The 17,904-nt window shown below is 43.4% G+C and overlaps 1 protein-coding gene and 1 long non-coding RNA gene across 9 annotated transcripts in view; one reads left to right on the forward strand and one right to left on the reverse strand.

Moving 5' to 3' along the window:
- Positions 1 to 17,904, forward strand: part of MECOM (MDS1 and EVI1 complex locus) — a 344,893-nt gene that overhangs the window by 3,231 nt on the left and 323,758 nt on the right. Inside the window, exon 1 of one of the 8 annotated variants that reach the window (XM_071752708.1) lies at positions 16,783 to 16,973. The exons of 6 other annotated variants lie outside the window; for them this stretch is intronic. In XM_071752708.1, coding sequence (XP_071608809.1) covers positions 16,937 to 16,973 — 37 coding nt within the window. In that variant the 5' untranslated portion in view covers positions 16,783 to 16,936. Of the gene's footprint in view, positions 1 to 16,782; positions 16,974 to 17,904 lie in introns of those variants that run through there. One more of the 8 variants, XM_071752710.1, reaches the window with a different exon arrangement.
- LOC139800032 (uncharacterized) lies at positions 13,688 to 17,126 on the reverse strand. Its single transcript, XR_011727551.1, has 3 exons — positions 16,987 to 17,126; positions 16,072 to 16,137; positions 13,688 to 15,590 (listed from the first exon to the last, which is right to left on the reverse strand). It is a non-coding gene; the product is annotated as an uncharacterized lncRNA (long non-coding RNA).

Genomic DNA, 17,904 nt, shown 5'->3' on the forward strand with positions numbered 1-17,904 from the left:
CATGCATTGTATCACCCAAAACTAGGTGTGCAAATGTTTGCCTTCCCAGGCACAGCAGTCTGTTTGCAGGATACATTGCTCTCCACATTTCTCATTTATTTCAATACATTTGCTGTGTGATTTTGTGGCATACATACTTTGTTTCACGAAAGCAAAGTGGGAGGTATGGCAGTGAGGAAGGTAATAATCTATAACAAAGTTACAACTGAATCACAAGACTTTTGGGAATTTTACAGCTGCAAGCCCAAGTTCTCAGGCGTTATCATAGCACTCTGTTTTGCAACGATAACAAATTTAAAGGCTAATTGCTCTGGTTTTATTGCAAAGATAAACAGACTTCTGTACACTAATGATGGAGTAGTGGCAGCTATGATAATTTTGTAGAAAACATTTTTGTGCTGCAATCAGTATTTTCGTAAGGTTTTTTTCTTATTACCATATCGGCATTATCTGAATCATATAGTTGGGGACATTTCACTGTGCTCTGTGAGGGACAAAAGAAGGCAGAAAGAATAGAAACTGCCCGAAGAGAAGTGAGGAAGGGGGTTTGGTCCCAAGACTGCTACTGACTCCAGATGTGCCCTGCTGAGCTTCTCAGATTCTTTATCTACAGCTTAGTGACAACGACACTGACCTTCTTTTGCTGCTAAGGCTGAGAAGCATTAAGCAGTACTGTCCTCTTCTGCTTTTGCCTGGAGCAATAGGTCCATAGAGCTGGATTGTTTCCTGAGAGGCCAGGCTCTTCTCACATAAACCTGTCTTCTAGGTCGCAAACTTCCAGGATCAGGAAAATTTACCAAGTCTGCATGCTAAGACCTTTTCTCTCTGGTTCAGCCTCTGAGCCTCCTAAAGAACAGAATTCCATCACTTCTTTCATCACTCTAATATTCCTTTAAACAACTGTATCATGGGATCTATTGTACTTAGCTGTAGCATGTCTACTGTACAGTCCATGTTTTTCATCACAGGAAGCAGCTTGAACTGCTTCTAACACATGGAGTATACATTTGTCTTGTTTTAGAACAGCTTTATATCATTCAGCTGGCTTTACAGCCTTTTCTGTGTCTAAAGAGAAGTATGTTTAAGTATAATCCTGAAGTTTTTATCTTCTGCATCATCAGTCTGCACTTTTCATATTATGCTTCTCCAGGCAGCTTTGCACAACGTTAGCCTGACAATGAAGGGAGTGAACTGGCAAAACTGCTAATTTCTCTCCCTTTCCTTTCACTCTTATCTTGTATTCTCTAAGGTACACATCTTTATCTACATGTTTCCAAGAAGGCGTTCAATTAATAATTCAGACAAGTCTGAGCTGATAGGATCTTTTCATGTATTAATTTAACTCTTCCTTTCAAACAGAGTGCCAGAAAATCACTGTTTTCATGTTTTCTCTATTTATTCTGGCTGGATATTTTTATTGAAGTTGTGTGCTGTAGTTCTTTGATTCAGCTCCCAAGAAATTATCAGTGATTACAGTAGTGGCCTTGCAGGTAACAGGGCTTCTCACTGATGTGTTGAATAGCAACTTTCTTCTGAATTAATGTTAATTTTAGAGCGTTCATATTAATAAGTGAATCATCAGACTTGGCCATGCAGTAGCTAGAGATACTTGGTGCTTCATAAATGTTTATTGCGGTCAAGTTTGTTTTTTTTTTTTTTCTGGTGAGTGACACAACACAGCGGATGAGAAAAAAAACAAAACCAATTTTCACAGGAGACAATCACAACACTTGTTCAAAGGCAGAGGCTTGTTGGTCTGGATGTGCTGGTTATTTAGCAGTTACAGAGAGCAATGTCTAAAAGCTCTCTACTCTTTTAGTACATATGAGTGACAATATGTTTAGTTTCTATCTGTGCTGGCATTGAAGCAGGTTTAAATCTGCAGGAAGAGCTAAGCTGAACTGATATTATAAAAACCTTCTTGTTTCTCATCTACAGTTTAAATGCATTTGTCCCCCAGAATAGTCTGCATCCTCGTCAATGTGAGCAGGGATACACTGAAAAACCTTTGTCACTCTTGGCTAGAACTGGAGATGGGGACACCCATGTCCACAGCAAGTCATTGGGTGAACATAAAATGTCACTGAGATAACAGTGAAATCATGAAAGCCAAGCTTGGGGAGATTTTTGTTTTTTTAATTGGACATGAAGATAATTACTCTTGATAGGGTTTTTTTAATACTAAGACATTGGAGAGAAAGTAGTTTACAATTTTCTATTCCTGTGGCTTATAAATCAGTGTTCTTATTGTTTTCAGAGGGCGTAGCAATCATGACTTTGAAACTATCAAAGTGGATGGCAAATACTGGTTAATGACAAGTGGAGTCTTGCTCCCCGTTTTTGTTGTGAAAGCACACAAAGCTTTCAGTGAGCAGTTTGGCTGAATAAAATGTATAGAATGTAAAGGTAATCTTATCTAGTACAAAACTTGTACGAAGTATAGGAAAAAAAATTACCCATTAATCAGCTTTTCAAAACCATTTTTCATTCTCCACTCGAGGATTTTCCATACTGATTTTTCCCTTGGGAATGCCACTTTAAATGTAGCAAACTTGTCCTACCAAGACAAAAAAAGTTGGTTCACATCCAATGAGGATCATAAACAGATGTGGACTAATAGTTAGATTGCTGATCTTGTGATTAATATTGGCCATTGTTTTAGTTGTCAATCTGTTTCATGGAAATCTTATGAGTATAAAGACCCAGTTTAATAAGCTTGAGGGATACTGTAGCTCTGGAATATTTTCAGCACTTTGCTTCCATTTTCAAGTTTCTCTGGGCAGTACCACTGAAGCAGATTGACATGTGAAGCCACAGGTGAATTTCTGGCTTGCAAGCCGGCTGTGTCACAGGGCTTGGCTGCAGCAGGGTAATGTTAGACTCCTTTAAAATACAGTTCAGTCTTGTAATATAAGCCAGTTTGAATCATGTTTTAAGTGTGTTTCTCAACTGTGATTTCTGGCCAAGTGTTTCACATAGTTCAGGAATACAGTTTAAGGAGAAAATATTGCAAGAAGGAACAATAGTTAAAAAGGTGAAAGTCTACCTTCTTGAAGCCAAGTCCTGCAACTTTTTTTTTTTTTAAAGTATATTGAGGGCTTCAAGTGTTTTCCACCTTAATGCAAGTGCATTATGTGGTAAAATGTGCCTTCTAAACTAGTTCTTTCTAATGAATAAGAGGTATGTAAGTTAATTGGTTAAAGACTTGAGGTTATAAAATATGCAGTGCTAGAAAGACAGAACTCAGGCTGTCTACAGATTCCTGGGGACCGTGTACTGCTTGATGAGGAAGAATATATATTGACAGTGTTCCTTACAGACACTCTTCAAGGACAAAATGAAAACATTTCCATAGGGTGTAGCCATCAATCACCAGAAGGATGTTCTTGTACACCAAGTACAACGGGGCATAGCTTTGCAATGACCTTAACACACCAGCCAGCATAGGAGCTGCTATAGTAATTACAGATTATATTAAGTATCAGGTTAAAGCCAACAGCCAACTACTAGGCAAACCTTTTATACGTTATTAAAATCATATCCTTCCCAGAAGATTCAAGCTAATAAAATTGAATTTGATAATGCAATCAGTAAAAAGCAAGTTAAAAAAAAAAAAATCTCTTCCACTGAATGTCCCAAGAAATCCTGTTTTATATAATGCCTAATATGTATATATAACCATGGAAATAGTCCCTCAGGTATATTAACAGTTTCAGTTGCACATTCTCTGAGACTGCCTTGATTTTTTAAATAATTATATCTTATTAGGAAATAATTGTTATATATCAAGTGTGCATTTCACTTAAAGATTGTGGTTACCTAATACTTCAGCAATTAAAATATAGAATGTTTTAGTATGAAATTGAAAGAATGGCTCTTAGCTATCAATAAGCTAGTTCTCCCTTCTGAACAGTTTGTTATGGGCCCAGTAAAGACTAAAAGTCTTAGAGAATTGTCATGGAAAAAAGAAAATGGAAGAAACTCTTTGTTTAAGGAGACCTATGTTCACTAATTACATTTCTAATAAATCACTTGTGATTAGATAAATCCCTTATTGGGTCACCTTAAAAGGAGGCCTAGTGGATGTGACTTTCAGATCAAACATTCTGGAACACTTGGCTTTTTGAGGGACTGTCAGAGTAAGAAATTTTTTTCCACCTTGGTCATGATAGTGTATTTTGTTACAGTAGAACTGAAGTTACCTGTGGTTGAGAACTAACACAGTACAGCTGCTGCTTTTATGAGGTTGTTGGTCAGTCTTCGATTTCACACAACTTCTATGATTTTAAAACAAGATGTATGCTATCCTCATACATATTGAACAATATTCTACAGCTAGATTAGTGTTCTGTGTCTGAGAGTCTAAGACCTGGCTATAAAGCTGTCAGCAATTGAGTTGAGTCTTCACCAACTGGTAGAACATGGCTCAAAGCAGAATGTGGTGCAGATTCTCTGAGTAGGTGGTAAAACAAAAATAAGGCCAGGATAAATCAGTCTCATGACAGCATTTTACACACAGAACACTGCAGCTGTAAAAGTCTAACTCTTCAATTAGCAGAGTGGTACGAGAGTCTAGCTCTGGCTATGCCAAAGTGGAGACTTGCATGCTTACTTTTTCTTCAGTTCTCTCAAACTGATAAGAAAATCTACAGCTTTTTGTGTTAGATCACAGCTGTTACCTGAAGCAAGAAGCACCGTCAGGTCTGTTGAAGGGCATGGAAATGCCCATGGAAACACTGCTGCCAATAGGAGCCGACTGAGAGTTTGTCATTCTTAATTTAGGCAGTTTGTTAGCTACTCCAGATCTGGATATAGTCTTAGCTATGGCTTTTGAATCAAAATTGCCCTAATAAATTCTATTTTTACTTTTTAAAAGTCAGATTGATTATTTAAAAACCAAAGCGTATGTTCCTACTTTTTAAAAAACAAACCAAACCTTCTCCCCCCCCCCGGCCTGCGTCTTTATTATTTGCTGTTGCAGAAATCTTGCCTGGAGCAGAAAATGGATCAAGGAGTAATAGAACAGCAGGCCAGAGTCAGCCCTTGCGCAGGTCCAGTGCAATAGTTGGAGATCTGCCTATTGAAACTGGGGCAGAATTGGCTCCTCAGTCTTTGCTGTGTGAGTACAGGTTCTGTTTCAGTACTTCAGAGGTGCCCAAGAAAACTTCGTAATTGATGTTTCCCCTCATTTTCTTTCTCTGTTGGTTCTGTATTTTGGTTGAGTCGCCTTTTCAGATGTATGCTTGAACACTGGAAAAACTCACTCTCATGCATAATGAAAGAGGAAAAGTTACAGAAGAGGAATTTATTGGCTGGAGTCTCCATTCCTGCTCTGTATCTTGCTCTACAAGCTCCCACAGCAAGTGAGTGGTAGAGCCAAGAATAGAATGCCACTTCTCTGACACCCAGTCCAGTGCCTTAACCCCTGCCTCCTGTGAGAAATTTTGTTTCAGTTTTCTGTACAGTGCAAAGATAAGATCATGCTTTATTTTGGTGCATAAATTGATCTCTTGGGGTGACTGAATAAGGTTGGGAAATAGCCAGAGAATAACACAACGTAAATAATGAAGCGTAAGGAGGTTATATATATAACACTATGGCTTCTCAGGCTGTTGTGTGTCTATATAGAATTAATTACAAATTATATGAAGCATTTGAGTTCTTTCAAGTTTTTTTGAGCCCAAAAGGTCTTCTTTAGAGAAAAAGCAGGATTTCTTTTTTTCAGCTAGATTTACCTTGAGAGCAGCCAGGGAGGTGATTTTTGCCTTCACTTTTTGGTTCACTTATACATTCTAACTACAAAGCATTGCTGTTATTATGGACTGAGTACAATAAGGGGTAGCATGTGGAAACTTAGCATGGGGATGTTAATTTGAACTGCTTAACTGCATCCAGCATTCAGAGGGGATAAAGACAAGAGTGATTGATCTCTAGCTGACTCAGCACCCCTGACTTCTGAAACAGCCATTCCTCTAGGTTTGGTAAAGAGAAATGTACCCTCTCCAAAATATCCAGCTGATAGAGGGACTCACACTGTCCTTTGCTTTGGTATCCACCAACGTTCCATCAGATTGCTGACTGGAGCTGTGCTATGTTAGCCATCTCTTTTTCAGGATTTCTCCTCCAGAAAGACTGAGTTTTGACAAATCAGGGAGTTACTACCTTGCACTCAGTTTCAGGCAACATAAGAACTTCACTTTTCTGGTCTTTCCCAGCATATGAAAAAGAGTGAAGTGCTAAGTGCCACAGGTGAAAGCTAGATCCCACCTCTCTTTTAAAAGCATATAGGTTTGAAGAGTAAATATTTGCAAAAGATTTATTTCCAGAATCTCTTCACACATCATATGTGTATATATGCAGGGAATAGAGATTGCTGCAAAAGGACAGAAAAGAGGTCACAGTAGCTTTCTGTATTCTTTAGCCATGCTCATAGCTTTTATACAAGTATTTAAAATACAGAGTGCTCAGATGCATTAGAAAGTGAGCCTATGTTATTTTAGATACCCAGCAGTGAGGATGCACTCACAGGTTGCTAAGGTTAAGGTGAGGCACGACCTTACAGAACCACTGGGACAGAGAGATCCTTCGCCACTGATGGCAAAACAACACATTTGCTTGCTCACTGGATAGAAACAACTCGGAATTTTTTGGCAGTGCTTTTCACTCAGGAACTCTCACAACTGAAACATTTTGTGGGAACATGCCAGTTTTAGTGAAACTTCTGTAATAAAAAGCTTATTTCCAGGCTAGAATCTAGAGGGAGCGTGTTCTAACCCTGGTCTGCCTGGCTGAGAAGAAGGGCTTAACCCCCAAAGTCTTCACATTCCAGGAGAGCCCTCATTCTGGGTTATGATGTTGTTAGAGTGCTCTTTTCCTGTGCCTTTTTAAAAATGAACAAACATAAAAAAACCCTAAATGGAAAACAAATCCCACTTCTAAGTTCATCTTGTTGCTTCTGAAGTTTTGAAATGATTTCTGGGATGGGAAAAATTATTTTTCTTCTCTTTCAGCTTTGCACCTCAGCACTCAGTCATGAACTTTGGATCCAAGATTTTGCTCTTGATGAATGAGCTCTCAGCCATAAAGACTGCTGTGAACTAGGCTTAAGGACTTTCCTGAAAAATGAAAAAAATGAAAACCAAAAGGCTAAACCACTGTTACCTTAGGAAACATAAGGAAGGAGAAAAATGAGAACTTTGCTCTCCTGCCTCTTCTGTAGGATTTTGTAATTAGTTTTTCAGCCAGGTTCTCCTTTTGCAGACACGGTCTGCTCCTTGAAAGGAAAAGTTTGAATTTTGACCTCAGATAAGAATGAGATGACTACTGTTTATACACTGCCTACTCTCAGGCAGCAGATACCAAGAGGCTGCTCCTCTAGGCTGCAAAGCTGCCAGAGAATTCATGATGATATCTTTACATAGGGCTGGATGAAAGTGAAAAATTTAAACCTTACAGATCAAGACATGATATGATCATCCCCCTCTGGGAAGATGCTGGGAAAAAAAAGTTCTTAGCAGCTGTTTAGTGTGCTATTAGAGTGTGCTCATGTTATGGTGATGAGTGCAAAATGGAAGAAACAATATAGAAAAGCAAAATGGGAATATTTGAGAATATTTTCCAAAGACACTTTGAAACAGACTACTTGGTAGTCAAAGTATACTGACGCTGAGCTTGTTGATTCCTATCTAAACCAGTGGAGCTTTAGTGTATGTGGGATTGAAAGCTTCTGGAATTCCATATCTAACAGGAAGGTTTGAGCAAAAGTATCTCTACTTATGTCCTAAGCAGAAGCAGCAGCATATAACATACAAGGGAGTAATTCTTGTCTGATGTGGAAGGAATTGGACACACTCAACTCCTGTCAGCTGCAAGTGGTGTCTGCACATGTCCTGTATTGATACAAGGTGTTGGTCGATATGTGCTTTCATATAAGCCTCAACAAATTAAAATGGCAGTGCTCTAGTGATACCTTCCTTAACATCTCTCAGAAACAGCTATCAAACCAACTATGAATATAGTTATATAAAGTGTATTCATGCTTTAATACTAATGAACCCTAGGCAAAACGTATTTTGAGAAGACCTTTCAAACAAATGTAGTTTATCTCAGTGTGGAAGTATTAAAGAGAACTCTGATGGAAAGATTGCTACAGAACAGAGTATTTGCTGGGTACTGGAGGGCAAAGGAAAAAAACCCAAAATCACACTTTTTCTGAATTATTTTTGTAAGTAGCTCAAATCTGCTTCTGACAAACTTTTCATAGATTGAAAGCATTTTTCATTCGTAGGTAATTTTGCTCAGTCTTTAAACTTTGAACATTGTTTTAATTCAGCAGGGACTGGAAGATGGGGTTCTTCATTTTGGTACAATAAACATGCTGTAACTACCCACTGTTTTCTGTTCCAAGCTCTCATAACTTTTGCTCTCTATGTGATGCTGTTTGCATATTAGCTACAGCAGACATAAAATAAGATGTTTAATTAAAAATGTTATCGGAGGTCCAACTTTAGTTCAAAGATCACATGTTATCAGAGATTCAGTACTTTGATACCACAGTAATAGGTACCTTAGAAATAGTCAGATGGGTTAGATTAGATAGTAATTTATTTTAGCTTGTTTGCTTTTTCTTAGTATTCGTTCCAGGCAACATGAACTACTAGAAGTTTTAAGAAGAAACAGTAATTTTAAAAGTAAAAAGTAAAAGACTTCCAGTTTCAACAAAACTGATCAAAAAATTATGGAAGTAGGATAATGAGACCTTTAGAATAAATATGACCAAAAGCATAATAAACATTGACTGGGAGCATAATCCTGAATGCTAACATAAATCTGTTTGTTGTAACAAACATTTAGTCTAATTTAATCTTTGAATGTATTACTGCCAGAAAGAATAGAATTTACAGGCTCTAATGTGTTGGTTACTTTTAAAATTCTGCTTTAACTATTGATGCTGATGGTGTCTCCTACTGAAAAGACCATTTTAATTATCGTTGTCATCCATCTCGGTGAAGTCTATGCATGTGTTTTGTTCAGAGATTGTTCTTTAAACTACTAAATAAGTCATATACTAAGATGGGAACACGAGATAAAATTATGCTACTTTTCTATCAGAGCACAACAATGGTGTGTGAATTTCAGCTCTTCTGAGTTAAGAGCTTGTGATACAATACTCAGAGGAAAGCAGAGGCAGTGCTAGCTCGTTCCCTGGCTGTGCATCTGCACAGCTAATGCTCCGGTCTTGCAAGGCATTAATCACTTCTGAAAAGATGCAAGAGCTCTCCGCTTCTAACCCACTCCATGGCAGTTAATGGAACTGGGTGCTGTGTATTTACCTGTTTACTTTTGTTTTACTTCTGAATTACTTCGATTTTTAGATTAAGTAATCTAAATGTATGTTTGGTGGAGAACAATATATTTTTTTGTATTCTTTCACACTTAGAAATGATTGTAATGGCTCTTCCGGCTAATAAATCACAACTAAGTTGGTTTCTAACGTATTTGAACTATCAGCCAGAATGTGCAGAATGTTATCAGTTTTCATGTGTTACAGATAGGGAAGGTGGAAAAGTGGTTTAAAAATGGTGTTGAGCCACTGCAAAGATTTTCCATTTGCTTCTCAGCCATTGCCTTTGTACAGTCTCAGGGTGACTGCATTTAAGTGGTAGGGAGTACAGTCTGCCAGGAGGGACACTCTGCTGAGCTTCCTTTGACAGTGATGGAACCCAAAAAGCTTTAAACGGGGCAAAGCACTGTGATTCCCCCAGAGAGACAACAAGGCTGAGCTCTGCCTCCTGTTTACCAACCCCAGCAATATCTTCACAAAGACTTTAAATGACATTCCATTTTTTCTTACCCCAAATTGGCTTTGGAAACACAGCAGGCATGCAAATGAACATATGAAAGACTCAGTCTAATTGCGTGTACAGTTTTCAGAACTGCATTACTTTTCACTATCTAAAAAAGTGCAAGTGAGAAAGCAAATACTGGTAGGGCAGGGATGCATTTTCACATTGCAAATTTAGTGTTGGCAGAGATACTTGTGGGTCCTAGCCTAGGAGCCAAAATTTGGTACTTGGATTCAGTTCTTGTGAATAAATGCTATTTTTAGAAATGAACTGAATTGAAAAATCCTTATTTTCCATGTAAATGCACATCTTGTTTAAATTCAGAGGCAAAAAAATCCTGGGGTTAAGTGTAAGACCCACAATTCTATTTGCATGTTGAGTAATTCAGACTGTAATAGATGCTTTGTCATGTTAAGGTTAGGTCTTTCCTGTGGCTGTTCAAGTGGGCTCTAAAGACTTTTTAACATGTTGCAGGATATTAAAGGGGGGAAGGTTTGACCTACATCCATTTTTTTCAGGCCCACTTCTGTAGGTTTCATCACACTTCCCGTGTCTTGCAGGTGGGACATTGCTGAGGGCAGGATAGGTGCCCAATTGCCTACATACAATTTCATCAGGAAAGGTATATGATTTATTGCCCTGTAAAAGGTTTTGACGTGAAGCCTGTGAAAAGCACTATATAAATGCCAATACAATATAAAACGTCACACAAATACTTTACTCATTAATTCCGACCCCGTGCTTTTATACTGGAGAGAAATGGGAGTGAAATATGAATGTGTTCCTTATGCTTTAAAGGGAAAAATAGGTTTGTGGATTTTATAAAGGCTGATGTGTTAACCTGCCTCTGTGGTTCTTTTAAAGACAAGCAGAAAAAACTCACTCACAGTAACACCGTGAATGAAAGCAGATAAAGCACCAACAAAGGAATTTTCCATGTTTGTGGTCATGATCCTGCTTTCACAACACAAATGGATTATTTCATTTTTTACTTCTAAATTTCATTTGTTTTAGTGCTTCTATCTAGAAGCCTTTCTGCCATCACTCCTATACATTTTTTCCCCTTATATTTTGTCATATTATGCTCTTCAAACAGATCAATAACCAATGCTTCATGGGCCTTCATGGCATTGGACAGGACTGTTTCAGAATGTGGCTTCAGCAAAAGAAAATGTTCTTCGTGGGAGTGTTTTACTGACCCTTGAGAGTCAAACAGTGCTCACTGCACCATGTTTGGTGCATTGCCCCAAGGGGACAACGGATCCTCAAAGCCCAAATCTCACCATTTCCCAGTTCCTTCCTTCTGGGAAGCCACTGTGGAGAGGCAGGAAGGAAGGGCAAAGTAATGGGAGATACCAGAAAACCCCTTTCATCTTCTGCTGGGTTTATCCATCCTTGCCCTACTGATTTTGGGCAGTGGGAGCCAGCCTAGCCCAGTTGGTATAAATCACAAGCCTCTTGTGTCTGTTCAGCTGAGGATCTCTCACCTGTGACCCACCTGCCTAGTGGGGTTTCAGTGTTTTTAAATGTTCATTCATCAGCTTTAACTATTACTGAGTACCAAGTAAAATTTACTCCATTCCCTTCTTTTAATTTCAGGTTGCTTTCCAAATTCCTTCCCTGTTCTATGTTTCTCCATGATATTGATTATTTTTATTTTCACTTTTAATAGGATGTTTGCTTCCTACTGATCTCTGCTGACATTTTTCCCTTTTGATTTGTAGTACTATTAATTCCCTCTGCTCAATGTTTTGTCTACATCCAGAACATGTTTGTTTTTCTCTAGTGGCCTCTAATTACTTTCCCCCTCTTCCTCTTTAGTTTTTCCAGTTACTTCTTCACTGATGCTCCTTTAAGAGCAAGACATACTTGAGTTAGCCTCTTGAGGATATATGACTTTTTTGGCCAGAAAGCGATGTAAATGTTGGAAAGGAGCTTGGTTGAGAGTATTAATTACACCTCTCTTTGTTAAATTAAGTAAATTTGGTAAATGAGTGTTTTGGTTAGTTAGTATGTTAGTTAGTTCTGGTTAGTTAGTATGAGTCCTGCTGCATGTTTGGGGATGATACTGCATCACAACCTACTTGTGGGACAGGAGGCAGAGCCAAGCCAGTCCTGCTGTGACACCTTAAAAGAGAGTCCTCCAGCTCCTGGGTCTGCTGAAGCTTCTCTCTGTTTCAGGAGAAATTAACCCTGCTCTTTCCACCCAGCCTTCAATTTTTCTGGTTTTCTTTCAGTCTCAATGCTAGGGAAGTCCAAGTCCTTCCTACATCTAGAAACGAGTTCTACTTCACAGTTGGTGCCTTGTATTTCATGGGAAAATATTCTTAGAGCAGCGTTTTCCTTGATGCCCTGGTGTTCTGCACCATCTCTCAACCTAGGAATACCTTTCCCTCTTCCCCCCGGGCTTTCTCCGTGGCACTTTCCCTGAGGACAGCATCATTCCAGACCTGTTGGAAGTTCAGAGCGATCCCTTAGCTTCCCGGCAAAGGCCTGTACCAGTCCCTAGATTTATGTCCCACTAAAACTCGCCTTTTTCTTACTGTCCCCCTGCCTGGCGCTCGGCGCCGTCTTTATCCCCGCGCTCCCCGGGACCGTTCCCGCGGTGCCGTTTCTCGGCCGCCAGGGGGCGCCGCAGACCGCGGGGTGCCGCGCGGGGAGGGGGCAAGCGCGCAGGGACCGCGCAGCTCCGCGGGCACCGCGGCTCCTCCCGCCAGCGAAGCGCTGCGTGGGCGCGCAGTCAGTCAGCTGTGGCTTTCTCCTCAATGACGGGTCGAGTAACATGAACGGGGGGCGGCGGCATTTCCCCCACCCCCAAAGTCAGAACAGGGATGCTTTTTGTGCAAGGGGGTGTACGCACAGCGCAAAAGAGGTGAAAGGGGGGGAAAAAAAAAGAAATCACAGTAGGTTTGTTAAGGAATCCGGTAAGTTATAGGAAGCAAAATTAAATGTCTGGTGCTTACACGACGGCACGTTTTACAAGGGAGAAGGAAACTGTGCAGAAAATGCATGGGCTTTTATTGTTGGTTTTCATTGCCTGTATTGTGGTGGATGCTTTATGCTACGGAGAGCAAATTTAATTGAACCAGATCGTTGATTTCATATAGTAGGGGACATGGGGTGTTGTGGGGTATTTTGGTTTGGTATTTTTTGTTTGGTTTTTTGTGGGGTTTTTTGTGGGTTTTTTGTTTGTTTGTTTTGCTTTGTTTTTTGTTTTTTTGTTTTGTTTTGGAGTTAACCGTTTCGGACGCTAGAGGAAGGCAGGACTGGGCTTCGAAACCTCCGAGTTTCGAGCCAGCAAATAAAAACACGTTACATAAAAACAAACACTGAGCCCGGTTATCAAAGTCTCAATCTCTCTCTATTATTTTCCCTTGTATTTGGTGACTTTTTTTTTTTTTTTTTTTTTTTTAATCACATCTGTCGTTCCCAGCCTTTCCCAGGACTGCAAAGCAAAGTGGACAGCTTCCATGTGACCACCTAGTACAGGAGGCATTTTCTACTGGGAAACTTTGGAGTGGTTTTCTCCTTTCCTTTGCTTCTGAGAACGAAGAAAAAAAACCAAAAAATCCCCAAATCAACAAAAAAAGAAATAGTGAAATCTTCCCAGTGATTAAAGTCTCCGCGTTTGTCTTCAGACTTATCGGGTTTATCCAAACTTTTGTATGTGTGTACCCCCCTCGCTCCCCCCCCTTCTGTGCATTTGTAAAGTAGCCCCATCTAGCAATGATAAATATCCCTGTTGATCACTTGATTGATTACCTCTCGGAAAGGTCACGCGGGCTTGCAGTAATTTCCTTTTGCCTAAGGCTCCCTTTTCACTTTTACTCCCGCACGACAGCTCCAAGTATACAGGATCTTTATTTTTGATTTTTAACCCCTAAATAGCTCCTCGAAAACAATGCATTGGTGAAAAGAAGGAGGGAAATCAGCCGGCGGGTCCGCGCTGCCCCAGCCCTCGCCGCGCTCTCCCGGGGTGGGTTTGGGGAGGGAGAGCCTCCCTCCCCTGCTCTCCTGTGGACTGAGAATTCGGATTTAAACAACCAGACAAGCTATTAATTTACCCATGCTACCCAGGGTCCTGAACCCAATTAATTTCTAATAATTACAGCCCAAGGGGGCTGGAGAGATCCCTCTGCCTCTTTCTAGACTTGCCACTTCGCGGCAGCGGGGTCAGCATATAATAATAAAGTGTATATTTTGAAAGTGATCAGCAGAACAGTGAGTTATTGCAATGAATGAAAATTGTTTCCATTTTGGCTAATTGAGCCCGTGGCTGAAAGCTGGAGTTCTGAGACTAAATAAAGAGGACTGTTTCATTTCAACGTGGACTGGAAATCCCTGCATAGCTTTTCTGTCGCCCAGCAAGAAGCTTAATTTCTTAACAGCAAACCTGAAATCAAGCGTTGGGTAAACAGTATTAATAATTGCATTACAATGATTAAATTAATCTTACTGGTAGCTAGGAGAATATAGATTGAGATTGAATAACGCGATGTAAAGTTCACTGCACAAAGACAATAGCACAACAAATACCTCGATGAAGAATTCCAACTTTTCTCCAAGTAGGCTGCGGGGCTTGTTCAATTATAATGTAAGGAAGAGAAAATTTCCTGTTACGGGGAGTGCACTGAAACCTGTATGTGAGGGGATGTTTTTGGTCTCCCAGCCTGCATTAGAAATAGATTTAATTTCACTCCTCAAAAAAAAAAAAAAAAAAAAAAAGACCAAACAAAAAAAAATAAACAACAAACCAAAACCGAACAAAACAACAAATCCCAAACAAAACCCAAATGTAAATATTTCTTTCTGGCCGTGGATCTGCTGAAAACAAATCCGTATCCTCGCGGTTAGCTGCTTCCACCCGGGAGGGAGTGGAGGCTGCCGGAGCGGAGGAGCCTCCCCGCACGAACGAAACGGATTTCCCGGGGGGGTGGCCGGGACCTTTACGGGAGGGGGGCGAACCTGGCGGGGTTGAGGTGGGGGACATTGTGGGCCGCGGAGCGGGCGGCGTTCCCCGGGCGGACGACTCGGCACCTGCCAGGCTCCGGGGCCGCTGGGACGGCGTTGGCAGGTGGCGGTGACAGGCGGGCGCGGCCGGGGTCAGGGCTGCCGGTCCGGGAAAACCCCATCTGCGTGCCCGGCCCGGCCGCGGGGCTCCCACGCCCGCTCCCCGCCGCGCCGGGCTCGACCGCCCGGGTGACAGCGGGCTCCCGGGGCAGGGGAAAGAACGCGCACCCCTGCCTGGACTGTAGCTTTGCCGGGGTCTCAGTTTAAACCGGGGACTAATAGGCGCGGGGACAGTTTTGCAAAGTTCACGGGTGTTTTCCGTTCTCCCGAACGAAGGTCGGTGCGGGGAACCGGTTTGGGGACACCCCGATGTGGCGCCGCGCCGAGAGGCGATGACTACGAGAGAGGTTTAGGGTCGGGTGGTGTCGGTCCCCCGAGGGCAGTTCCGGGCCCCGGCCCAGCTCCGCGCACACCCCACACATCTCCCACGCACCCGGGGGCCGGTGCCCGACAGCCCCAGCCCTTCCTCCTCCGGAGCAGAGGTGTCCAGCTCTGCCCGGGACATCCCGGGCTGGGCACCCCGAGAGGTACGAGGGGTCTGCGGCCAGGGGAGGCCGAGTCTGGTGCGTGTGCGCGTCCTGCCCTCCTGCCCCTCCTGCTCGGGGCGGGTGTCAGATGTACCCCTGCATGGATGCTTGGGAGCTGGTGGGGTGGGGACTCAGCTGTTGCTTGACCCTGAAAAATAAATAAATACAGTTTGCACATTAAAAATAACCATGGGTAGCAAGGTCGGCTCCGCAGAGCGGGTTCAAGTGCTTGCGCCTATCCGCCTGGCGTTTAGGGGAGCAGCGGGGAATACGCGTTGCCTCCGCCCCACGGCCCGGGCGCGGAAACTGTCACCGGTGGGGTGCGGGGGGGAACCGCTGGAGGCCCCAGTCCTCTGCACTGGCAGACAAGGGGCTGGGGAGGGGGCGGGGGGTTAAGGGGAAAGGAGCGATGCTGAAGATTTTATTGAAACAAAAAAGTTAAGCAGCGTGTATGTACTGGCGCAGCCCCGAGTCTGAAAGATTGTAATTTTCTTTTATGGTGTCTGGCAGGATTTGCAACAGATATTAATGGGAACATAAATAGCGCATGGAAGGTATTGGACAAAACTGTTTAATGCAAGGAGGTTGTACCAGAGGAAAATCTATATGTAGTTTGGATTGATTCATACCTCGGACACAGCCATCCCCTAAAGGAGTTCCCAATTTCTGCGCGCTCCTTCTTTGATTGGCAAACCCTATAATTAAAACAGATTAGAGTGGTCGGTGTTACTGTTTTAAAAAGCCTTTTTTTCTGCCCAACTGCTGGTGGCTGAGCCGAGTTCAAGGTGGGGAAAAAGTGTGTGCGCGGGGAAAGCGCGCAATTGAGTAGTAGGCATTCGTAATAAAACATATAATCAAATTATATCTCTCTGTATATACACAGAGATCTAGAATATTTGTGGCCGGGGGAGAAGGAACTATTTAAATGTTGCACAGACTCCAGAACAACATTAATAACCCTTAAAAAAATACAAACCAAACCAAACAAAAACCCAAACCAAGCAAAAAAACCAACCAAACAAAAAACCCCAAAACACCAAAAGGGTAGAAAAATATGTAATTTCTTCTTCCCCCTCATGCCCCCCCCCGCCCCGGCGGGAGCGCAGATGTCCCCCGCTATAACCCTTCCCGGCTGCTCAGGCAACGGAGCGGCGGCGGCTGCCCGCCTCGGCCCGGCCCGGCCCGGCCCCGGTGCCGGCTGTCAGGGTCCCCACCGGCGGTGATGGATCGCTGCAAACTTTTTTTTGGCGGCGCTGAAATGTTGAAGAGCGGGGGGGAGCCGCCCGTGCGCATGTGCGAAGGTGTCCAAACTGACAATGCTGGAGAGATAGCGAGCCGGGATTGAGAGAAAGGGAGAGTGTGTGTGCGGGAGAGGGAGAGGAGAGAGGGAAAAGGGGGAGCGAAAAAAAGGAGGAAAAGCTCCGGGAGGAAAAAAATAAAAAAGCCCCCCCGCCCCCCCAACCCCACGCCAGCATCGGCCGCGGGACTGGCAGCATGCGATCCAAAGGCAGGGCGAGGAAGCTGGCCGCAAGTAGGTGCAATACCCCTTTCTCTTGGCTTTTCACCCTCCCTCTCTGCCATGTTGCATAGACATGTCTGATGCGGCGCGGAGCTCGCAGGCAACCTGCAGCATCCCCCGGTCCCCGCCGGCGCCCGCCGACCCCAACCGAACGCCTCGACTCGGCGGGCGACGGCGGGGACCGGGAAGGGGGGGGGGGGGGAGTCCGTCGAGCGGAGCTGGTCTGGGGGAGGTGGGGAAGGAGTTGAGGAAAAGTTCAGTGGCGAGCGCTGGAAGTTGCTGCTGCCGGGGGCTGGAGGGGGGGGGAGGGGGTCGGGAAAGAAGGGGGGGTGTAAGAGGCTCCGGGCCCTATAGTGGGCGCTGTGGGCTGTCTGCAGGGCTGGGGGCTGCGAGGGGGGGAATGCGTGTGGGGAGTGAGTGTGCGTGTGCACCGAGGGGCAGCAGCAGCCCTGCGGGGGAGGCGGCCAGCCCCGGGAGCAGGTAGCCGGTGCGGTGCTACCGGGGATACCCCCCCTCCCAACCCACCACAAACCCGGCAAAACCGCCAGCGGGCTTGTGCCAAAAAAACACTGCCCCCCCCCCCCGCAACCGAACCGTGCGTGGGAGCGGGGCGTGCGTGGGGGGAACGGCGACGGAGGATGGGAACACGGCCGGGATGCCCGGGGATGGGGAAAGAAGTGCTTCCCAGCTTGCCGTAGTCACCCGCGAAAAGTTGATGTTAATGCTGTAATTTCAGGCGCTTTTCCAGCACTATTTTTTTATACAGTTTGGCCGCCCCAAGGTCTCTGTTCCGCGATGCGAGGGCTCGGCCGTCCACACGCAAAGCTCGACTTATTTAATTATTTGTCTTATGTTCACCCCATCTGTTTCTCCTTTGTGATAGGGATCTTTGCTTTTAACTGCTGCAGCGTTGTTTTTCTTTTCTTTTATTTTTTTTTTTTTC

This window comes from Heliangelus exortis, chromosome 9, assembly GCF_036169615.1.
Source record: "Heliangelus exortis chromosome 9, bHelExo1.hap1, whole genome shotgun sequence".
NCBI classification, from domain to species: Eukaryota; Metazoa; Chordata; class Aves; order Apodiformes; family Trochilidae; genus Heliangelus; species Heliangelus exortis.